The sequence below is a fragment of the Aulostomus chinensis genome, chromosome 7 (genome assembly GCF_037954235.1).
Source record: "Aulostomus chinensis isolate RoL2024-O1b breed Wild chromosome 7, RoL_Achi_v1.0, whole genome shotgun sequence".
Classification (NCBI taxonomy): domain Eukaryota; kingdom Metazoa; phylum Chordata; class Actinopteri; order Syngnathiformes; family Aulostomidae; genus Aulostomus; species Aulostomus chinensis.
The window spans coordinates 29,701,911-29,727,123 of record NC_141326.1 but is presented as its reverse complement, the minus strand read 5'-3'; the positions used below and the strand labels follow the sequence as shown (position 1 = coordinate 29,727,123).

The 25,213-nt window shown below is 49.1% G+C and overlaps 1 protein-coding gene across 7 annotated transcripts in view; it reads right to left on the bottom strand.

Moving 5' to 3' along the window:
* The window catches only part of cadps2 (Ca++-dependent secretion activator 2), a 121,320-nt gene that overhangs the window by 48,741 nt on the left and 47,366 nt on the right, over window positions 1–25,213 (bottom strand). For all 7 annotated transcript variants that reach the window (XM_086209847.1, XM_086209846.1, XM_086209848.1 and 4 more), the window contains 6 exons: window positions 21,281–21,392; window positions 20,098–20,237; window positions 15,699–15,765; window positions 15,304–15,412; window positions 14,605–14,805; window positions 3,409–3,545 (listed from right to left, as the gene is read on the bottom strand). In XM_086209847.1, coding sequence (XP_086065973.1) covers window positions 3,409–3,545; window positions 14,605–14,805; window positions 15,304–15,412; window positions 15,699–15,765; window positions 20,098–20,237; window positions 21,281–21,392 — 766 coding nt within the window. The remainder of the gene's footprint in view (window positions 1–3,408; window positions 3,546–14,604; window positions 14,806–15,303; window positions 15,413–15,698; window positions 15,766–20,097; window positions 20,238–21,280; window positions 21,393–25,213) is intronic.

The window sequence follows — 25,213 nt, the reverse complement described above, 5'->3', positions numbered from 1 at the left end:
AAACTTGCTGGAAGTGTACTGCAGTACTGTGCTTATTTAAAGAGAATACAGAAACCATTCTGGGATCTAGAGCTATAGTCTAGATCTATAGATCTATGTCTATATATCTAGATCTATGTCTATAGATCTATGTCTATAGATCTATGTTTATAGATCTATGTCTATAGATCTAGATCTATGTCTATATATCTAGATCTATGTCTATAGATCTATGTCTATAGATCTATGTCTATAGATCTATGTTTATAGATCTATGTCTATAGATCTAGATCTATGTCTATATATCTAGATCTATGTCTATAGATCTATGTTTATAGATCTATGTCTATAGATCTATAGACATAGATCTATAGACATAGATCTAGATATATAGACATAGATCTATAGATCTATAGACATAGATCTAGATATATAGACATAGATCTATAGATCTATAGACATAGATCTATAGATCTAGATCTATAGATCTAGATCTATAGATCTATAGACATAGATCTAAATCTATAGATCTATATATCTAGATCTAGACATAGATCTAGATCTATAGATCTATAGATCTAGATCTATAGACATAGATCTAAATCTATAGATCTATAGATCTAGATCTAGACATAGATCTAGATCTATAGATCTATAGATCTAGATCTATAGACATAGATCTAAATCTATAGATCTATAGATCTAGATCTATAGACATAGATCTAGATCTATAGATCTAGATCTACAGATCTCTCTCTCTCTCTCATAGGGAGAGAGGGAAATTGCTCCCCGTTAGAAAACAGACATTTCTTTTCTCTCTCTCTTCAGTATTTCAGTTCCATGAAAGTAAAATGTTCTATGTTCTGTTGTTCTTCAGCTCCGTGTGTTCCCACTGTTCCCTCCTCCACCTCCCCTCCAACCTCACAATTTACACGCCGTTACACGGCATTGACCCCGTTAGGATGCAGCCGTGTGACGATTTATCATTATTTTCTCACATGGTTAGAAACAATCACTGCTCTAATCAATATCACAAGTGTTGGTGAATGTGAGAGACGATTCTGCTACTTGTTTGTTTCAGGAGGTCAAAGGTCGTTTCTACACGTGAACGCTGCAACGCTATGTGACGCCTCGGTCGTCTTCTTTCAGTGTTCCTCTAATTGGCACAAACGTAGCCGCCGCACTCGGAGCCGTGTGGATGCATACGAGTCGGTAATTATATTAGAGTCTGTAATGGTGACGCACCTGCAGGATGTTAATTTGACAGCAGGGCGCTCAGACAGGTCTGATGGGGGGATGAGAGGACACCTGCGCCTCCTCGTCTCCACCAGGGAAGGTGGAGACAAAGAGGACAGGACGCCAAAGTGGGCCAAAGTTACGTCGCTGCCGATTCAAAGAGCCTGGAGAAGCAAATATTGTCCCGAGCGGCGGTTCAGTTCAGTGCTCATCCTCGATGATCCCATGACCCTGTTCCTTCTGCTTCACCAGCCAGAGGTGGGGGGAGGGGGGCCTGGGAGGACAGCAGGCTGCTGATCAGGGAGAAAGACCTTCAGGATTGGTACCCACGCAGGGGCTGCGGGGGGGGGGGGGGGGTGCGTCTGCTGGTCCGTGCTCGTTGACTTGCAGGTTTCCAGTCCACTTCCGGCCGTCACCGCCGTTCCTCTGGGGTCAGGTGGTCTGTCTGCCGCGTCATGAACCCCTCTGATTGGATTAATTATGTTCCTCTTTCGATTAGAGAATCTTCCCGCCTCATTTTAAAACTGTCACACCTTTTCCTTTGACTTCCCATCGTTGGTCAGCTGGTTCAGACATTTCTGGTCCCGGCGCCTTCACCTGGACGGCAGCAGCAGTGCCTCAGTGAAACCAGTTTTCAAAGAATAAAAAAATCACATGACTTCACAAATCTTTGGTCTTTCAAACGGGTTCATGATGTGAAAATATATCACAGTTGATCAAACTATGGGTGAACTCAATTTGTCTGTTTCAAATCCTCTCGCCGTTTCAGTCAATCAACATCTCTCCGCTTCAATTTGTAACGTTTTGGCTTTTACTCACTGGAACATGGACATTTACTCCTCAGGTACAGAAATGTAGCAGTGCAGGCTTCACTGATACGAGGCAATGCAGTTTCACCGCCAGTCTGAGATACTTCAGATACTTCCATCCTGCTTTGGTCCTGGTGGACGCAGGAAAAAACACCAGAGCAAAGCTGGCTTCCAGTTTCCAAACTGTGAATTTCACTTCAGCAACAAAGATGAAGAAGAAGCTTCAATCCAAACTAAGAGTTCATCTCACAACTCATCAAAATAAGACGACTACGATTCAATAACAACATTCTGGTTGAAGCTCAGCACTCCAGCAGCAGCTTGTGGCGGGACTGGGAACCACCGCTGGCCCAGTTCAAGGCCTCTGGGCCCCAGCTTCAAACCGAATGTCTGCCTAATTACTGTTGTTGTTGATGGGTTCAACTCTTTGTGAATCAAATATGACCCCGTCCATGACATGAATCCAAGCCACTTCTCAACAGATGTCCCCCACGCCCAGGCACGGGCCTTTTTTCAGAGTGTTCGGTGAAAAGGGGCTCAGGTTGGAACACAAAGAACTTGAGCTCTCACAAAAGGCGAAGACGAGAGGAGCTGGAGGGGCGGCGTGAATGGATCGGTCTAATTGCAGAGCTGGAGGGAGTCCTGGCGAGGCAGGTAGAGCCTTGAAAGAAGCACAGATGTCACTTTGGTGAACATCTCCTTGTTGTGCTGGTTTGAAAAGACACGAGGACGCCGCAGCCCACGGCGGGACAAGTCTACGGCGGGACAAGCCCACGGCGCACAGGAAGTGACCGTGAACACCCGTTTGATGTTCCTACTTAACGCGTGTTCTTCGGGAAAAACTAAGCGTTCTCTTGAAAACGTGAGCAGAGTCGAGGACTGGAGTGCCCCTGAAGACGCTCACGTCACTGGACTCAAGCTCCCCTACCACTTCATTTGCCACGTTTAAGAATCATCCTTCCGCACCTGTCTGGTGGGCGTGGCCTCAGACACCTGGTGAGCACTCAGTGTTTGAAATTTAAAAAAAATAAAAAATTTAAATTCAAGAGTTTTCCAGGAACCTGGACATCGATGGTTGCTGATGAGTTGCACTCAACACACAAATCCCACCCCACCCCACCCCCTTATTTAGGCTGCCCCCCCCCCCCATTGAATCAGCCCAGCAGTGGTCCATGAGGGTCATGTTCCTATTTGGAAAGTATTGATTGGAGCATTTATCCCCTCAATCAGCGTGAGAGCCCCCAGGCCCCCCAGGCCCCCCAGGCCCCCCAGGCTGAGAGCCAGCGACTCACTGGCTCTTCAACAGGGTTTTCCTCCCTCCACCTTCCGAGTCACTACTTTATCTGCCGAGAATGAAAGATGACGTCAGCTGATCGGCTCCTACCAGGCAGGAGAAGGAGTCGTTCATCCGGTGCTGCAGAGTGTGTTTCTGCAAGATGGTGAACAAGGAGGCGTGGTCGAACCGGCACGGCGCCGCTGAGATCAGCTCCTCCACGCCCTGACGTTGAGATGGATCCAGACCTGAAGGAGCGAACAGAGAGAGAGACGACGCTGTCAGATCTAAACACATCAACCCTGCTCAGAGCCGGTTCTCGTGACTGCAGCCGCCAGTTGCCGCGCTCCGGTCCCTGACGTGGAGGTTTCACGTCATCACGAGCGCGACACCTCAGGATGGAGCCGCGACGCGAGGAGGAAGCTGCAGCTCAGCCATAAAGTGAAGTCTGAGCATTTATGAAGACTTGAAACATTCCAATCAGTGACACCACAAACAACCGAGAAAATAAACTCTGAGAACGCAACCGCCAACGCCACGACCATAAAAGGACGTCAAAACCGAAGAATGTTCCCAATGACAATGAAATCTTCTAAAACCCTGTCAGAATTTCCTCTTGTTGCTTTGTCCTGATACGTTGCAATTTTAGGAGAGCAGCCGGCTCCTGAATCATCTGAGGGAAAAAAAACGATTCTTATTTTTCTCATTCAGGTTTAAAACGCAACTGATTGAATCTGTCAACGCGGCGCATGAACGCGTCTGTTCCTCACTCTACTCGACAACCGCGTGATAAAGTTTAACTTTGACATTTAAGCTGAAAGTTGACAGTTTTGTCATTTTGAGACGCTTCACAAAGACGTTTTACCGTAAAGGTCAGAATACAGGTACCCGCCAAATCTCAAGTGTGTCTTGATAGGAACTCGAGCAGCTCTGCTTGTCAATATTTCATCTGAAATGAAGGAGCTGCGGTGGAGCTGCGGTGGAGCTGCGGTGGAGCTGCGGTGGAGCTGCGGTGGAGCTGCAGCGAGGCCGCAGCCACCCACACGCCGTCCTCCACGGACTTCAGACACAAAAAACAAAAATAAAAAATCATAATGATGTAAAATTTAAGTCTCTTCTTGCATCTCAAATCCTGCATTATCAGTCAACAATAAAAAAAAAAAAGAGATACTTTTTCCAAATCGTTGCGTGGTGAGGTCAAGACCGGAGAGACGAGCGCCGACACCGGCGATCAAAATACCCACGAAAAATAACCTTGTAAAGCACCATTGAACAACGCCCGCCACAAGGAAACAGCAATGAAAACGCCACCTTGAAATAAAAAACAAATACAAAAAAACGTATGGTTTTCTATGGATAGAAACGTTTGTGATCATGTGACCGCGTGGAGGAGGTCCCGTCACTCCTGGAGGCTTCGATGGTGATGCTTTTATTTGTGCTCAAATCCTTCAAGCTGCCGCAGGTCAAGCAGGTCTCATTTGGAACAAAAGAGTTCGACGACGTTTTCGTCCCTCGGCCGGCAGCGGCGGCGAGGCGAGAGCGCCAGGAGGGCCGCAGAAAGAGGGCGGTGTCGAAAACCTCGGTGGTTGACAGATTTCTCTGCTGCAGCCAGAAACGAGGAAGCAAACATGTAAAGAGGTGACAGATACATGTTATCTGCTTCACGCCTCTCTCTGGGTGAGCTGAAATGTAAACACGCACACGCGCCATTGGCAGTGTCAGTCCTCGGCGCCATGGTTAATCATTCCCACCTCGGTTGGCTACGGATCCTCTGTGAAGCTGTCAGCTGACACAAACACTCGCCAACATGGACGACACGCGAGGGAAACACTGGAAGTGACTCCCGGTGTGGACAAGCAGCCAGGCAGACGCAGACCATCAACGGCAGCAGGACGTCGGGCCTCACGTCCACTGATGAGGACGGACAGAGACGCTGCAGCACAGCGGCGCTCTCCACACAGACCAGGACTCAGAGTTATGCTTCAATCTGCTCCCACCCCAACAGAAGCTACAACTACAGCACCGGGACGCTCCGCCATCGACAGATGGCGGCCATTTTAAACAGGAGCGTCGGGCTCATGGACGACCTCGTTCCCTTGTCTCTCCCCAAAAGACGTTGTTTATTAGGAGGAAGTGATGTCATAAATATTTGAACCGCATGATTTTCTTCACGTTTTATGAAGAGGAAAAGCTCTACCTGCTCAAACTCAACGTTTACGAGCGTTTGAGTGACGCCAAGAGAATTCATATCACATGAGCGCCATTCCTGTCCGGACATCGACGTCGCAGGTGAAGGCGTAAAAACACCAGCAGATCAGCAAAGCACAACATCCCTGCTAGCAAAGACACAGCAGACTTTGTGATGGCGGACCAGCGTGAGTCTCTTTCTAGACGACGCAGATGTGACCGTTGCCATAGCGACGACAACAACGATCCCATAGTCACCTGAAGCCACGCAGACTCAAACGCACGGAACAGAAGCAGCCTTCAAACTTTCAAGAGCGAGATTCTTCAGGCTCTCAGATTTATTTCGTTTTGGGCGGCGACCTTGTATCTACAAGGAAACCAGCCGCTGCATCTTCGGTAACCATAGTAACGGCAGCACGGAGGACAGGGATGGCGGTTCTGCTGGAGGTCAGCATCAGTCCGGTTTCCTCACTTGCCGCTACAGGTTCTGTCACATGGTGTGGAGCCAAGGGTGAAGTCGTCGGTGTCTGGGACCGGATCACCGCCCGCCCCCCCCCCCCAGCGGGTCTCCAATGTGAAGTTCCGTGTCTGAAGGGTTCTTCAACAGCTGATAAAACAGCAGGTTTTGGACGGATGGAACACAAACAGACGGCTTCTTGTTGTTAAGACAGAGAGATGAGAAACACAGAATCCCTTCAAAGTGGCCCTGCGCTCTCCCAACTCGTCCGTTCGCTGCCCGGAGCCGCCGCCGACGAGGCGACTTCGGGGTCAGCGGCGGAAGAATCAGCAGAAAAAAGGAGGAATAAAAGCAGCAGCAGAAGTGCAGCGTGTCCCAGCCTGAGCAAACCTGGGTTCATTTCCAGTCCTTTCAGGTCGTCCTGTTAATGGGCCGGCCAAATGAAAGCCTGACACTCTCCACTCCGCCATTATTGTCGGTACATTTCGGGATGGGAAGTTTCTGAGCGTGACACATGGCCCCACAAAAGACCGCGGCTCAGTGAAGAATGCCGGCGCTGCTTCCACGCCTGCGACGCCCGCGGCCTGGCGTCAGAGACGAGCATTAGTGATCGCTTTTTATTAACGCTGCCATTTTGTTTTTTGTTTGGACGCAGAGAAGCCCGCGAGACATTTGTGTTTCACCCCCCCCCCCGTCCTCCCTACTTTCTTTGTCGCTTTTGTTGGAAAGAGAAAAAAAAGACAGCAAAAGTGAAATTTCCACAATCAACTTCCAATCAACGCTCGTCTTTTTCTTCTCCTCCTCTTTTCTTCTGACTCTCTCACTTCTGTCTCCGGTGCCCTTTGGCTCCAGTGGCCTGCTTTCTCTCTGTCCAATTCCGATGTAGGTCATTTTACATTTGTTACCTCCAAAACACGGGATTGTCCTTAATGTAATTTTGAGAAGAGACAGGGAGCGAAGAGGCGACTCTTAAAGAAAACGAGACAAAGAGATATAGATTAGCGCTGATAATAAGAGGGGGGGCGGGGGGGAGTATTGATTGGGAGACAGACGGCGGAGGAGCGGTGCTGATCCCTGTCAAGTCCAACTTTCAGCTATTATCTCCAGGGTGAGAGAGTGTGTGTGTGTTCAGGAGGAGGGGGTGGGGGTTGCGTGAATCAGTGTGTGTGTGTGTGTGTGTGTGTGTGTGTGTGTGTGAGACAGGAACTCTGGCAGGACGTCGGCGCTCCTGGGACAGATGGTGAGTTTGGTCCAGTTTCTCTTTGAGCAGTTTCTCATCATGCAGACATTTTTTCTATTTTTCCTTGTTGTTATTTACCCCCCCCCCCCCAAAAAAAAATCAATAAAGGCATGACAGGTTAATCTGGCTAATCAGGATAAAATGGAATTACAGATTATAACAAAGATGCCATAAACTTTCATGTCTCCAGAGGGACATTTGTACCTGAACGTTCCCTCCTGCGTGGCGGAGGAACCTCGGTGTCCCACAGGGACCGTTGGAGGCGACATGACCTCACGTGGTTGATGTGATATCGGCGATTGACTAAACATGTTTCACCACTGTCAGAAATCTTAGTGCGCGTATGAAACGTCACGTGTTATGTGAGAGCAGGATGTGTTTGCGTGAAGTGGTCAGTATGACGCAGCGATCTTGCCTTCAAAGTAAAAGCAGCAATGCTTTATAATTGGTATGGTTTTGCCATATTCTGAAAAATTCAGACTGGAGGTGAAAAGACTCTGTCGCTAGAACGCTGTTAGCAGCTAAGCTAACATCTCCCCGCTCTGTATCATTACATCACGTACTTCCTGTCGAGTCACGGCAAAGTTGAGGTAAACACGGTCTCGGTTTAACCACCAAACACAATCAAGGTGATGAAGTTATGATGGAGTCTGTTCACCTGAGTCCAACGACGCGGGTGAAGTTGACCTCTGACCATTTCCAGTAGAACACTGCATGATGTGCTTCAGTTTCAGAAGGTTCTACCTGCTACTGCGTCGAAGTGTCAGGTAAGAATGAGTGTCAGGAAGCAGAAACTCCAGGTGAACGCCAGCAAGTCCAACCTCACTTCCTAAAATCCAACACACGTCTGAGATTTTACCAGCGTTTCCAAGAAAAGGAACAAACTTTCACTTTCAGATACTTCAAATAAACCTCAACCGCAGACGTCAGGACACACACACCTGATGATTGGGTTCTTCTGTATTTATAGCCATCAGGTGTGTGTGTGTGTGTGTGTGTGTGTGTGTGTTTCCATGCCTGAGGTAAACAATCGCATGATTACAATGTAAAATGTTGTTTACCGTTGTATCATGTTTACAATATTTGTGTGTGTGTGTGTTAGGGTGGGGGGTCGTTTTTTCTTGCGCTCAATCTCTCCATATCAATCTTGTCTGGGCTCCATTGGTATCGTCACGGCAACAGTCACATCTATGTGACATCCTGCTCTGAGAGGTGGCGGCAGCCGCTGATGGCAGGTTATTGATGCAGACCAGGAGGAGGGGGAGGGGGCGGTTCAGTTTCAGGTGCACCAGGCTGAGAGATGTGACTTAATCTGCCTGTCGGAGCGTAGTGGCGAAGATGATGATGTCAGGGCAAGTCGAGATGAAGATGGAGACGGACAAACCCATCAGCCTCCGTCTGGCTGCGTCGGGCTTCTGGAAGGGCAAACTCAACTCTGGAAAAAGTTTGACGGGAGCACACAAAGGCGTCCTGAAACACGGGGGGGGGGGGTCTGGATGTCTGACCACCTGCCTCTCCACAAATGACACGTGTAAACATCCCAAAAACACCTTCAGGAGGGAGTTCTGACCCCCGACAGGTGCGGGAGAGGTCAGGGAGAGACAGATGAGGATCCAGGTCAAAGGTCGCAGCCGCCTGCAATGATTTTAGACTGGCAGTCGTTCCATCGACGGTCCGTTAGAACCGCCAGCAGCTGGCAGGACGGCGACAGGAAGTGACATCGGATCTTGTTTCTTCGATAAACTCACACTTGCTTGTTGTTTTCAAGCCTTCGTCCTGCTTTGCTCATGAGCACGATGTCACGCGTCAGCGCTCCATGAGCCTCTCTGATTGGACGATCAGGCTCATAGCCCTTCATCAAGCATCAAGATGGCTGCCAAACGTTCAGAAGCTTGAAGAAGACGCCCGCCGTGTTCCCTCGTTAAAACAAAGGAGTTAGAGCACCGGGCCGGGAGCGGCGGTGCTTGGCACTGGAGAGGAAGAGGAGCGTCGGCATGAGCGAAGGTGAAGGTGTGAATGAGAGACGGCGCCGGTTTGCTTGTCTGAGAGAGGCCTGGTCTCATTTTAAAACCCCACCTGTACAACGATGAACTTGGTCACAGTTTCATCGTCTCTATTCAAAGGTTTCATGATTCTCCATGTTTGAATTTGCTGTGTTTATCACATTTTCTGTTTATGGCGTTCTTGTCCTCTTTTTTGTTTTTCTTTCCTCTGTTTGTTATTGTATATTGTGAATCACCTTGTAACACCGGTCCTGAAAGGTGCTATAGAAATCAAGTTGATTATCATAATTATAATGAGGATGATAGAGAGCAGCATCCATTCAGCCCAGCCACAACACCCCTCAGCAGCCTGGTAAGTGTGACACACTGACATGACTTCCACGTGTAAACAGCTTCATTATTTGTTATCACACGCCGGTCGATAAAACCTGCCGCCGCCTGCTCGTGCTCGCTGTGCCCTGAAACACTTCCAGACACACAAAGCTGAAAACAGTCTAGAGCTGAAGACAAACAAAGGAGAGAAGCTGCGTCTCAGCTGCCATTGTCTCACCTGTTTGCCCAGTTTATTAACCTTCAAGCAGAGAGGAAGAACGGCTGGATTGTGTTTCAGAACGCAGCATTTCCATGAAGTCAAGGCGCTAGAAGTATGATTTTATTAATATTTAAACACTTGTTTTTCTGAGCGTGTACACACACTGTCATTAATGTTATTTAACCTCCGTGGGGTTTTTTTCTTATGAGAAATGTGAGCAGAGAGGAGGAGGAAGGTTCACAGCAACAAGCGTTATAAAAGATGCGCGCGCGCGCACACACACACACACACACACACACACACACACACACACACACACACACACACACACACACACAGAGCAGCACTTAGCACCCAGTTAAGAGCTATTTCAGGGACACTTTCTATTTCCTCCTGCAAACAGTGTCACCACCTCTTGCCATTAACGCTTCAATCTGTTCCATTAAATGCTAACAAGCGGCGGTGAGAACGGATCTCCACGATGCTAAATTACACAAACGCCGCTGTAATCAGCTCTCAGTATGAAGCTCTTCATTTCACAATGCTCTGCCTGGAGGAGGTGGCCGACAGGCACGGGGAAATCGCCGGCGCCGCAGCCGCCACCGCAGCCGCTGCCGCAGCCGCCGCCGCAGCTGTCCTCCACATAGATAATGAATGCAATGATTAGCAGATGAAGAGTCCTGATGGAGAGGTTTGGGAGGAAGCAGGAGGACCAGCAAATGGCAAAATGAGAATGAAAGAAGAGACACAAAAAATAAGGAAGGATGAAAAAAATCAGGTCAACAGGAAAATGCAAAAACTGGCAGAGGAGGGACTTCTCTCTCCGGGAGCGTCGGCGTTGTTCTGGATTCATCGCTCCAAGCTAACGTTGCTGCACTGATTGGCTGCATAAAGCAATCAAACACATTCATGCACAAGCAAATGGATGTAAACAGTACAGTTTAAAATGCTTTGTGATGATCTTGGAGAACGTTCTAAAGAAAGGAAGTTCAGTCTGAATTTGATCAAGGATACACGCAAAATGCACTTTGATAAAAAGACATATAGTGAAGTAGAGAAAGAAGAGGAGCGAGTGAAGGAAAGAACCACCACATGAATACAGAAAGGAAGGACAAATAACGATCAAAAGGTGGAGAGAGAAAAACAAGCTGTTTATTCTCGCGTTTTTCATTGGTTGAATAGCCATTTAACTTCCAGGCTGAGTAATCTAACATGACGGCCTGCATATTTGACGCCCTTGATTATAAATAAGAAATAAAACACGACATCGTTCCTCTAAAAAACAGCAGCTGCATAGTTTTGTCCATCAGCCACACAGACTATTGACAGCAGTTGCCTTTTACAAGTTCCAGTTCGCTGAAAGACTGCGAAACCTTGGCTACAATATTCTGTTGAAACGCAAATCAAGGTCGAGGGCGAGCGTTAACGCGATGAACACGAGCTACATTTACCCCCCGCAGGCAGCTAGCGTCTCATGAATCTTTAGCATCCGGACAACTTTTATCAAATAACATCTTTATTTACTTGCCTCTGGTCAGCTCTGGTTCAGGTAGCTCTGAACCATTGATAGCTATGCTGCTACAGGCTTAGACTGCTGGGGGACACATCAGGTTACATGGAGCCCTTCCCTCCTCTCCTCTCCTCTCCTCTCATTACTTGTTGCACTTTGTAGTTTGGCCTTGGTGTCTCGCAGTCTCTCTGTGTTTCCACAGATCCACCAGAGCCCCAACCGCCGCCTGCATCGCCCCCCCCTCTTATTCCCTACTGTTACACCGGCCTGCGCTCCCCTTCCATGAACCAGTCTACCATCCAGTCCCCCATCAAGCTGGCTCGCTCTCCCTGCCTCCCCTCCCATGAACCAGTCTACCATCCAGTCCCCCATCAAGCTGGCTTGCTCTCCCTGCCTCCCCTTCCATGAACCAGTCTACCATCCAGTCCCCCATCAAGCTGGCTTGCTCTCCCTGCCTCCCCTCCCATGAACCAGTCTACCATCCAGTCCCCCATCAAGCTGGCTTGCTCTCCCTGCCTCCCCTCCCATGAACCAGTCTACCATCCAGTCCCCCATCAAGCTGGCTTGCTCTCCCTGCCTCCCCTCCCATGAACCAGTCTACCATCCAGTCCCCAATCAAGCTGGCTTGCTCTCCCTGCCTCCCCTCCCATGAACCAGTCTACCATCCAGTCCCCCATCAAGCTGGCTTGCTTTCCCTGCCTCCCCTTCCATGATCCAGTCTACCATCCAGTCCCCCATCAAGCTGGCTTGCTCTCCCTGCCTCCCCTCCCATGAACCAGTCTACCATCCAGTCCCCCATCAAGCTGGCTTGCTCTCCCTGCCTCCCCTCCCATGACCCAGTCTACCATCCAGTCCCCCATCAAGCTGGCTTGCTCTCCCTGCCTCTCCTTCCATGAACCAGTCTACCATCCAGTCCTCCATCAAGCCGGCTTGCTCTCCCTGCCTCCCCTCCCATGAACCAGTCTACCATCCAGTCCCCCATCAAGCTGGCTTGCTCTCCCTGCCTCCCCTCCCATGAACCAGTCTCCCATCCAGTCCCCCATCAAGCTGGCTTGCTCTCCCTGCCTCCCCTCCCATGAACCAGTCTACCATCCAGTCCCCCATCAAGCTGGCTTGCTCTCCCTGCCTCCCCTCCCATGAACCAGTCTACCATCCAGTCCTCCATCAAGCCGGCTTGCTCTCCCTGCCTCTCCTTCCATGAACCATTCTACCATCCAGTCCCCCATCAAGCTGGCTTGCTCTCCCTGCCTCCCCTCCCATGAACCAGTCTACCATCCAGTCCCCCATCAAGCTGGCTTGCTCTCCCTGCCTCCCCTCCCATGAACCAGTCTACCATCCAGTCCCCCATCAAGCTGGCTTGCTCTCCCTGCCTCCCCTCCCATGAACCAGTCTACCATCCAGTCCCCCATCAAGCTGGCTTGCTCTCCCTGCCTCCCCTTCCATGAACCAGTCTACCATCCAGTCCCCCATCAAGCTGGCTTGCTCTCCCTGCATCCCCTCCCATTAACCAGTCTACCATCCAGTCCCCCATCAAGCTGGCTTGCTCTCCCTGCCTCCCCTCCCATGAACCAGTCTACCATCCAGTCCCCCATCAAGCTGGCTTGCTCTCCCTGCCTCCCCTTCCAGAAGCTTCCTTCTTCAGCTGTTATTAACATTTCCATGTTTCCTCCATTCTGTGTTATAAACTGTTCTCTTGTCTGTACCAACATCTCCTGTCCGTCTGTCCCTCCTGGTGAGGGATCCTCCTCCCCTCCTCACCCTGAGGTTTCTCCCATTTTTCCCTGTTCAAGGTTTTCTATGGAGTTTCTCCTCAGTCGATGTGAGGCTCTGAGGGCCGAGGATGTTGTTATGATGCCATGAAGCCTGGAGACAAACTGGTGGTGGAAACAGGCTCTACAAATAGAATTGCCTTGCCTTGCCTTGCCTCTGTGTTCTGACCTGGAGAACATGCTGTTCCTAAGGATGAGGAACACTTGGACTCCTGCATGAAGAACAGCAGGGGTCTTGGTGTGGAACCCTGAGGAACACCATTAGCGACAGGCAAGAAGCAGGTGAAGTGGACACATCAAACTCTAGCTGACAACTAATATGACAGAAAAAACAATCTACAAGGTGGCAACTGTGTCAGAAGCCTTGAACAAATCAGTGAAACAAAAGTGCAGTATTACTGCATAGAAATACAATACCTGAAACGTGATACTGCCCACATTAGTACCAGATTTTATTGGCTGTGTTGTTGTCTGGAGCTTCTCTGTGGCTCTGTACAAACCCAACATTTCAAGGACAAACTAAAATCACAAGATTCCACCATCGACCAGTTCAAGTCCAGTTCCGACGTGGCAGAACGTGTTCCACAAAACGCCAGAACTTAGGTGGAACTTCATAAAGAGACACATCTCCTGATGAAAAGTTACCGGACCTCAAGTATAAAATCTAACCTTTAAATATAAAACAACCCCTTTCTCGTAATTTTAAGACAAAGTTCCTCCTCCACTGCTCCAAAACACAGATAATTAACAGTCGAGGACGCGTGGATATAATTAATCACTTAATCTATTAAATGTATCTATCCCTCTGGATGAGAGTGAGAAAAAACAAACACAAAAACAGGAATAAAGAATGGACAGAAGAAAGAAGTGGAAATATGAAACCCTTAGGAAAAAACAGACAGGGAGGATTCTGTGGCTTCAGAGGAGAGCGAAGGAATGAGAGGGAACTGAAGGAACGGCAGAGGAACAGGGAGAGGCTTTGTCTGAGCGCATATTCATCCCTTCCTTTTATTTCAAGCCCGATGAGTGTTTTCTCTCTCTCGACCTGCTCTCTGTTGACTGTTTCCATGAACACCCTGCTGTGTGTGTGTGTGTGTGTGTGTGTGTGTGTGTGTGTGTGTGAGAGAGATGCTACTACAGTATCTGCCTCTTTTTCTGTCCTGAAGGACAATAAAACCCCCTTCTGTCAGGGCTGAAGCTGACAGAAGGGGGTTTATTCATAATCCCCATCCCACTGAGTCGCTCTGGCCACTGGAGGCTCGCGCGCACTGTTGCTCTTGATCTTCCCTGAGTTGGACGGGAACTTTCCTCCATCGAGTTTCAGAAATGTGTCCGTTATATTGATTGAAATGATCTTCAGCTGGTGGCCGGCTCATGTTGGCGGTGGGGCGCCGCGCGTGACAACAAAGCTTCCTTGAATCCATTTATCTCACGTTCTCCTGCACACTCGTTTATTTTGGACCGCTGGATTAACAGAAGCTGGGTTTTCTGATTCTGAATGAACTCTGAATGAGACTCTCGTTACGTACCGAGTGTTGGAGGAGAAGAACAAGATCACGTGCTCAGAACATACAACTGTCGTGTGAGGCCAGAGAGAATCAGAACCTACTGATGGGGGACGTCAGCTTCTGGTTTCCCTGGCGGCAGTTTGTGGTTTTGCTCTGTGGCGGGGGGACCGGTTTATAGGACTGTCCGGTGGCTCGGTACATGGCCTGGACCCACAGAACCCGGTCCTGCTCATCATCACAGGCAAACATGACCAGGTCGCCCTCCTTCACCGCGTTGAAAAACACCCGTCCCCCCTGCAGACCTGAGCAGGAGCGAGCAGATGAAGCAAAGTCAAATGTGCGTTGCGTCTTCACTCACCTGCCTGGACACCTTGGTGCAGGACTTTTTTTTGTCTTTATCATTTATTTGTAAAGAACCGTCCACAGAAACACCAGATTTAGCTTCAGCTTTGTGTGTGTGTGTGTGAGTGTGTGTGTGAGAGAGAGAGTGTCTGTTCTTGTACTTGCTACATAGTGAGGACTAGAATACGTATTTAACCAACAGAGTGAGGACATTTTAGCCGGTCCTCACATCTTCAAAGGGTTTGAAGGTCAAGACTTGGTTTTAGGGTCGAGGTTAGAATCAGGTTCAGGTTCAGATTCGGGTTAGGGTCAAGGTCAGGGTCAGGCAGTCACTTGAGATGGTTAGGGTTAGGGGGAGGGGCGAGGGAATGTATTACATCAATGAAAGTCCTCACAAAGATATAATTAGAAGGATGTGTGTGTGTGTGTAGGTTCAGGTGCTCAGGTGTGTGCTGTACCTGGCTGGGGATCACAGTAGTCCACCGTGTAGCCCTCCAGCTGCATCAGCTCCTGAGGCTCCGCCTTCTTCTCTCTGTAGCTGCACATGGCGAAGGTGTACTGACTCACCTGCACCACCGAGAAAATAAAGGGATTAACTGTGGATGAGGCACGCGCGCAGACACACACACACACACACACACACACACACACACACACACACACACACACACCTAAAAACACAGTTCTGGTGGAAATCTCATATTGTGACACAGAGTATTGTAATATCTGTCCCACGCAGTACAAATATCTGACAAAGGTGACACAACTTGGTCTCTCCTGCTGAGTATTTATCTCAGCTGTAACTTTAACATCAGAGGAATGAAGTCACCTGATCTCCAGGTGCATTTCTCACCTGAACCAGAACAAAGTATCTTCTTTTCCAGCGTTTCCAGACTCTCTGTCCCAGTACGTACAGGTACCTGAAACACCACAGACCGTCAGCTACATCACCAGTCATGCTTTGGAGCTTCGCCTACGTCGACCTCACTTGACCTCCGCCCAGCAGCGGCTGGATGTATTTGGGGGTTTGGACTGAAGCACAGACGCCAGACATCAGCATCTGACGGACGCTCCTCATTAGTTTGGAGAAACGGGGCTGCTGGGTAATGAGCCCGATTGCTGCCGCCGCTCCCCCCCCATGTGCAGCCACGCGGGCCATTATTCAACACCTCTCATTTCTGGGAGGGAGCCACTTCAGGGGACAGATTACAGCAATAAAAGAACAAACGGTATTATTGAGCGGCCAGATTAGTAATCTGAGGAACAGTTGATCTGGACCGCTGCCCGACGGGGGACAGAATCCAGTTCTCTGGTGAAAGCGGAACATTTCTCATACGTAGGTCCAATACATCTTTATTTTCATGGATGAATTCCAAATCTGGCCTTAAGTCTCCATGCGTTCTACTTTTAGAATCCAGAAATATCCGGACGGCATCTTTCCATGGCGCTCCGGGGGAACATCCAGCGTCTCTGGATGTTCCCCACCTGAGTGTGGCTTCCAGTCACGTTTGGGGAAACTCAGGCTGGAATCCATCACTCAGATGTTGGGTTCATCAGCTGTTCAGCGCTCTCGAGCAGCATTTGTCACTTTGTTAATGTAATTAAATGCGTTTAAACAACATCAGCCAGGGACCCTTGAGGGACTTCAAGGATCCATGTGAAAGACTCGCCTTTCTATTGCTACACATGCAGCGCCCCCCCAGCTGTCAGCGCTCCGGTTTTGTCCTGCTCCAGTGTGAGACTAAGAGGAGAAAGGAGCCGAGAGGGAACGAGACACAAACAGCAGCTTGTTGAGAAAATCTTGAGCAGAATGGAAGAATGGCGAGCGTGGCCTCTCAATCAATGGCTGCTCCTGGGCCTCCTGAAGCGTGGGATACAGCCAAGTGCAAGTGAGGAAAATCAATCGATGGCAAGACCTCTTTCTTCAGCCCTGCTGCCCGCCCTTAAAGAAAAGGCCTCCAGTCAAGGCTGCGGCGCATGGACGGAGAATCTGGGCCACTCGGCACAACTCTGGGTTAACATGTGCCACAGCTCTCCGGCCACTTGTGAAAATTATTTGACTGCACGTCGGCCTCCTCCTCCTCCTCCTCCTCCTCCTGCAGGGTTTCAAACATCCATTCAGCCACATGACGCCTCGGTGACGGGCCGCCGCTGCCCAGTTCACTGCAGGCATTTAACAGTCCTCGCTGCAAAAAACCATCCGTCTTTAACTGATCACTTAGCTGGACATTCAGGCTTTACTGGGTTTTTGAGGAAGAGCAGATTTACCGCATCGGAGACAGGAGCCAGGAGCCTCCATGAGCTCCAGCAAGTTCGTTAGCAAATTAATGACAGAGGGAACGTTGGAAAACACCTCAATAATCGGGGGAGAAAAATCTCTCCCCTGAAGAGGACGAAGGTTTCTGTTGTTGTTCATAAGAAACAACAACAACAATAATAATAACAATAATTATAATGATGATAACTATAATAATTATAAAATAATAATTATGATAATGATGACAATAATAATCACAGAATTCTTCATAATAATAACAATAATAATAATCTTAATAATGATAATGATAGTGTGAATGACCTTTAACCAGTAATTATTTATTCATTCATTTATTTATTGTTGCTATCTGCAGCATTAAAAAAATACAAAAAAAACAAAACCACAATCAAAAACGATTGGCGAACGTCTCAACGAGGACGCGACGCATCAACAGGACTCGTGTCCTGCAACGAGATATCATTTAATTATGCAGGCAAAACATTTCACTAAAGAAGAAACACAAAAATGGAGGAAAAACATGAATCAAATTAGGAACAACTTTGATTCAAATTACAATAATAATTTGAATCAAATTATAATAATTTAACTTTGAATAAATTGAAGCCTATTTTTCAAAAAAGGGGAAAAATATAATTTTCTGTCTTTAATTTCTTGACAACATTTCCATCTCACTGCAGCAGCAGAAACGCCTCCATATCATCGATTCTGAACAAATAAAATGTTTTATGTCAACAAAATAACCAAGTTTTAAATTTCAATGTTACTCTCCAAATATAAAATTACCTTGATGCCAGAAACAAAGATCACACGTTAGAAATTATTATTAATAATAATAATAATAATAATAATAATGATGATGATGATGATGATGATTATTATTATTATTATTAAAGGCAGATTTTCATGACCTTTCATTCCTCAGAAACAAACGAATTAAATATAATTAATAACAATTTATTGAAGTGAAAAGAGGTCATCGAGGGTTTTGTCCCAGGCGCATCTCAAATGCACGCCACCTGCTCGACCGTCCCGGCGTGAGGAGGCCAACGCGTCACGGTGCTAAAACGTCTTCATAAAGGTGGAGGAGGTTTGATGTCAGCGATGGAGTCGCTTCCTCCTGAGGTGCGAGCAACATTGCGACTGGAGTGTGAAATTAAAGGAGAATTATAAAGAAGCCCAGTTTTATTTCATACGATGGATTTCATATTTCATGGTTTATGTCTGCCGGCGCTCGCTCAGTGAGGTCAGCGTTCCCCTTCACTACCTGCTTGAGCCGACCCGCCGACTTCCTCATCTTGACCAGATTGCAGCAGAATTCTGAGTCAAACCGTCAGTCGAAACACGGCCAGAGATGCCAGTCGACCACCAGCCTCCCTTCGCTGGCCGGCCGCTCGCTCTGAGCCAGCCTGGCACCGAGACTTTCCTCATTTTTGTTTGACGCATCAACAAACACAAGAAAACCTTGTCTTCCCTGTGTCCTGTCACTGCAGCCTCCTGCTGCCTTCATCACACCGGCAGCAGACGTTCTCTGGCTGCTGCTCGCTTCTCTGAACACACACAATCATTTCTTGCGTGTCAACATTGAATCAGACGTTCTTCCTCGGTCCTCAGAGGTTTTCTCTCTGGCAGGTTCAGTCGGAGCGACCGACTCTGTTTTCACACCTGACGAGAGTCACACCAAAAAATAGCATCTCATAACCAGGATGACTCTCAGCAGGTGAATCTCGGGTTTGATAGCCTGTCTGATCACATGAAGAAGAGACAGACTGACTGGTGGATGGACAAACACTGACCCCTTGTGGACACTCTGGAAAAGAGCTGCCTGCTTCCAGTTGAGCTCAACTACAGAGAAAATATCCTCCAAGAAACGTCCCCAAAGTTGTTTTACAGTTTAAAAACGTGAATCAACACATCGGCCACAGAGCAACGGACCGGCAACATTCCTGCTCCTCCTCAAACTCCTGGAGAACACGTGATTGAAGCTTCGGATGTCCTGCCTCCACAGTCAGAAACAATTAACCACAATTAACTGTTTTTGCTGTTGTATTACTTCCAGCTGTTAGCATCTTAAACTAGCTACATGGCTAAAACTGGCACATTTACAGAGAAGTTCCTGTAGAAATAAACCAAAGTACACAAGCAGACCCTCTGAGCCTGGCCAACAAACAAGTCTGACCCCCCAAAAGGTCCGAAATGCCAAATGAAATCAGAGAGAGAGAGAGAGAGAGAGAGAGAGAGACACACACACACACACACACACACACACACACACACACACACACACACACACTTAATATAAAACCAACAGTAAGGACGCCTGTCAGTTTTGCTGGATTCAAAATGAAGTTCTGCTGCCATCTTCTGGCAAAAAACAGGACATGTACTAAAAATACAAGTACATGAGCCCCCTCAGCACACACACACACACACACACAAACACACTGCTTTATCTTATACCACAACTGAGAAGTGTGACATATTTTGTCTGTCAGTATAAAAACTAATACTAGTACACTACTAATGATTATAATGTCTTTACTCGTCATTGTGGGACAAAATGTGTCAGGTTCTGGACAGTTCTGCTGTTGTTAGCCTCAGCCCCTTTAGCTTGAAGCTAAATATACGTGGCTGGCTCTTCCTGCACTTGGAGGTTACAAAGAAGTAAAGCAGGAGGGAAAAAAGACATTTTCTTCATTGTCCCCGAAAGACAGAACATCATCAGCACAAAGAGGAAAACAAAGTGTTCACGCATCAGGATCCACTGCTGGGAGTGGACACAGACTGGTTCTGCTCCCTCTGACCAGCAGGTGGAGCTGTGAGTCCACCGGTATTTGAGATGCATGTGACACACACACACACACACACACGCGCGCACACACACACACACGCGCGCACACACACACACACACACACACACACACACACACACACTTTACTGTCTCTCTCTGGACACCAACAGCAGCAGCCGACTCACCCGCTGTGCTTCATGTTGGGGGGTTTGTCCATGCGGACGGCCAGTTTGATCTTCAGCTCCGTGTCCTGGCTGTTTTTGGGGACGACCATGCGGTGGAACTCCGCCTGCTTCGGGCCATTGGTGGTTGGGTTCAGGACCACCTGGGGGGGGGGGGGGGGGGGCAGAATTACACAAAAAACTATTAGGCTGATTTTCACCCAGCTGGGTGGAGGGGCGGAGCCTGGGTGAAGAAAGGAACCATAAGATTTTGTATGTATATTTTGATCCTCCATCTAGTAGGTCACCCAGATGATCTCAGATTTAGTCAGAACCACCTTCAGAACGTGGTGACGGGTCACTGCGAAGACAGCGTCGGGGGGGTCGGTTCATGTCTGCATGCACGGATTTCTCATAAATCGCACACAGCAGCAGAAGTAGAAATAGCGGACCTTGAAGGACTTGCAGCATACACAACCTGATCCTGCAACCAGACCACTCAGGGACGTGGGGGCTGGCGTCAGGACGTAAACCAGACGGAGGGGAGGTTCTCCTGGTGCTGGCGGGAGCACAGACGGAGCTTTCAGGCAAAAACATGGCCGCTCTGTTTATTAGTTCTGAGGAAAATGACTTCATTAGCCCAGTCACCACTGACAGCGAGGTCATTCACCATCAGCTCGTGTGACTCAACCAGCTCCAAGGTGTCCTTCTACTACAACTGGACAACATTTGTCTGCTCTGTCAATCTGGCCTGAAAACTTCTGATCATTTCTTTGAAAATGCAGGTCCACCTTCACCTGGAACGACTCCCCCAACGCTCTCACGTAGCAACGCTCTTCCACACAAACTTCTCCTTACATACTTCAGGAGGTTCTAACCACATCTGAGATGAGCTGGTCCACCCACTTGGAGGAGGGACAACCTAATACGTCATTCCCTGTAGCCACCAGGTGGTGCTGTGACACATCCAACCCCAAGTTTCAGGGTGTCTTTCCTTGGCTCCGCCCCTATGCCTCATTTGGTGATAATCCACCTGGTAGTTTTGAATAATCCCCCTGAAACAGCTGCACACCAGCAAAACCGTGACCTCATTGGCGGAGGTAATTACTGTCAGTCGTCATGGCGACAAAAAGCTAAAGTCGCCTGGTTGATGAGGCGAGATAACGACGTGATAAATGTCGGTGCTGCCTCATTGAGAGGGACTCACGCGGCCCAGCTCCTTGTCCTCCAGCGCCAGGACCCCGGTGCTCTCCGTGAACAGCTTCACCTTGACCGAAGGCAGAGGGTGAGTGGTGGTGAAGTCCCCCTGAGTCCCCCACCTGGAAGACACCAAGACCCTCTGGTATATAAATGGAGAAGCTGCGGTTCACATCCTGCCTTGCTCAAGGACTAAACATGGCTGACTGCTCTGAGGACTTTTCCTGTCGAGTCTCTGGCGGTGGGAGGTCAGCGGAACTCCTTCCTGACGAAGACAGACTCAAAACAACACCACAAACACCAGGAGAGGGGATCAGCTGTGAAAAGTTCCAAACGTGACTTCAAGTGAGTTTCTTTTCAGTGGGCGATGGACATTTTTGAAACGTCTCCAGCACGGAGCGAGGACAGAGCTGCCTGCAGCCCCGCAGCCGCCAAGCGCCAGCAACAAACATCCACTATGAGCTTTTACAAGGCGAGTCTTCCAACACGCCACGGAGGTAAACAGCTCGCCACTCTCCCAGGGTACCAGAACTCCATCAACAAACCAATCATCTCAAAGCCTCCAACGCCTGTAAGGAAAGCACACATTTGTTCGGTGACTCCAGGAAGCATCTCAGCAGATTTTATGTTTGCAGGCTACAAAACCCACAAGAGCAGGAAATCCCATCCTCCATCGTTCAGGCAAGTCAACTTGGGGAGGTCACCGGCTTCCCGTTCCAGCAGCACAACTCCAGGCGGTAAACATGGCATCAGCGCCGGCTGTTAGCAGCAATCGTTTATTGTTCATCTGCCGTCCGCGCCAATGGAGCAGCGTGGATGACAGAGGCACGGCTGTTATTCACACCGGAGAGCCGCACGGGCGCGATCACACACCTCTGTGTCAAAACCGCCATTTTAAGTGTGTATTTGGGGGTGAGTGTGCAGATGACAAGTGACCCCTTCTCTTGTTGAGGGTGAGAATCAAAGCTGAGCTCCCCAGTTTCCAAGGCAACATCGTGAAGGAAGGTGTTTTCACCACACACACACACACACACACACACACACACACACACACACTCACTTGCAATCATTCAGTAGAAATTTCCTTTCACTCCTGCTGAATCATTTCCAAGTGTGTACTTCTACTTCGAGACCCACTTCATTTGTGAAGTGTCATGAGGTAAATTTTGTCGTGATTCGGTCGATAGCAAGAACATTTAACTGATTTTTAACTTCAGCCATGCATGTTACATCACATCCTGGACAGGAGTAGTGACATCACCAACTGGTGAGACTCCACGTCTGGCAGGGCTTTGTGGCAGAGCCCCACAAGGAGGAGGCACGTCTGATGCCCCTGATGAACTTTCATGACCTCCACGACCTCTGTAGGCTCCTCCAGACTCTTGTTAGCACCCAGATTTTTTCAGATTTTCTCCACCACAGAACCAAACGCTTCAATATCTTCAGCTCGGCTCCACCGCAGACGTCAGCCGAGCAACCACCCACTTGGAGACGTTCAACATCGCTAATTTAGTTCTGGGTTTTCTGACTCGTTCCTGCAGCGTTTGTATCATCATGGAGGGGTGTTTTATGTCCAAGGAAGATTGAATCAGCTGAGCTTGAAACATTTCCCATCTCATCTCAGTGGCTTGTTCATTTCTGCCTGACTGGTGAGGAGTCCTGGGGGACTGTTCTCATGTTTATTGATACCACTTGGTGTGTTTGTGCTCCTGGCTGCTTTCATAAATTGTGGAGTGTTCAGGGGAACGCAGAGCCGAGTGTGATTGGTTGTTCCGTGTCCTCGGGGGAAATGATGCGTTTCTGTTGAGGGATGTTTCTCTGTACTCTGACGTGGAGCGGGAGGGGGTCCTTCTCTTGGCAGACGCTGCATGGCCCTGGACCAAACTCCATTCAGAGAGTCAGCATGTTACAGTTTGTTTGCCTGTCTTCTTAAACACAAATACGACAAAGCATCATTTATTCATGAGGATAATCGGTAGGACTGCGAGTTCATGTTCGCTTTGCTTCAATGCGTTTGTTGTCATCAGTAAAATCCAGGTTGGAAGGAGCACTCGTTCAGCTGGACTCAGCTCGCCGCTGTGTGCGCCTCCGCAAGTGTGTATTCTTCCTCTGACAGGGGTGGAGCTGCTGCTGCTGCATCCTTCCCCCTGACGGCGAGGAGTTTCACCTGGAGGGTGGAGCACTCACACTACTCCCCTCCGTCCTCCATTCTGGACAAGACCAACTAGAGGGGGCGCTAGGACAGCCACCAGGACGCATCCCTCATTCCGTGTCCCTCCAGCAGACACGTCCAACCAAAGCGGAGCTCACGCAGGGAATCACCAGCGACCCGGTGTTGGTCGGTAACCCAACAGACCTGCTGGGCAGCAGAGATTTAACCGAGTCTTTTACCTCCCTTCATTTTTCAACATGAACAGAACTAAGAGGCACTGAAGTGAGCCAGGAGGGAGAAGCACAGGGAGGAGACGCCGGCAGCGCTGATGATTAATGGTAACATGCAGAAACGGCGGCGCGGCACTCGAAGTGAAGCCCACGTTTGACATTCCAGAATAATTAAGGACACGGTAATGAAAAGGTCTTCAGTGAAACAAGAGCTGTTAGGCTGCAACCGTCAGCAGAGCAGCGACGGCGTAATCACCGCTAATCATGTCGCCAGTGTAATTATGGTTAACTGTGATGTCATCCAGTGCACGGGCTTGTTAGCGAAGACGAGAGATGTTTAAGTTAAGACTAATTAGTCGGACTAATTACAGTGAAGGTTACAGGAGGCACAGTGAAACTGGGTCGCATCACAGGATCCCTGTTCACCAGCCGGGTCACCAGTCGCCGCCGCAGCCGCGCTCATCTAATTGGCTGCGTTTGGCAATCTGGTCAGTGAAGAGACTTGCGAAAAAAAAAAAAGGCCAGTGACGACAGCATGTGAAAGGGCAGGCTCGTTACCGTACGGACCCCCACTGTCCAAAGGCCATCCACGAACAGATGATGGCCACCAAGAACTCTCATCCCCAGGTTTTGATCAGGTGGCAGCAGGCTGGGACGCCACAGATACACTAGGAGACATTTTGATTCACCTGCAGACATGACGGCCATGTTACATCTCACGGAACTGTCACACAGGCTTTCTGCTCACCAGGAGAAAGAACAAGAGCAGCCGACGAGAGGGCAAAGCCAGGGTCGGCACCACAATAACCAAAACAATAAAGCAAAGATGAGGTGCTAGAAACTCCTGATTCATCACCCTTGAGCCCTCAAGAGGGTTTAGCTTGTAAACAGAGGGCAGTGGAGGGCAGCAGTCCGCCACGGCTGCTGGAGATTCAGAGAAGAAGAAGGAGCGCGTGTGCGTTGTTCAGCGGTTTTGTCCAACAGTTCTCCGTCCCGTAAACATCCTGAAGGACAGGATTCACCAGATGAACCTGAGTGGTTCCAGGTGTAAGCTTCCCTCACTGGCGCAGCACGAACTGATAACTGTCATCATCCTCGGAGCCAGGAATCTTCACTTCAGCAGCACTTGGACAACACAGGACTCGTGTCCTGAAGGTCAGAGACTCAAGAGCAGGGTGTCACGGCCGCTGGAGGAATCCCCCGGATACGTGCGGCGAGAACAGCGAACGCCTCGACGCCGACAAAACGAAACACAACAGAAACTTGAGTGAAAATTCAAATCCTGGAAAGAGTTGTGCGTATCTATTAGATCATGAATCGTGTGAGTAGAGGTCTGCATATTTAACATTTATCATTTATTCACTACTTTACACTCAGGAGAGGAGGAGGCAGAGAGGGGGGGAGGAGGAGGCGGAGGAGGGGGGGAGGAGGCAGAGGAGGGGGGGGAGGAGGCGGAGGAGGAGGCGGAGGGGGGGGCAGAGAGGGGGGGAGGAGGAGGCAGAGGAGGGGGGGAGGAGGAGGCAGAGGGGCGGAGGAGGAGGCAGAGGAGGGGGGGAGGAGG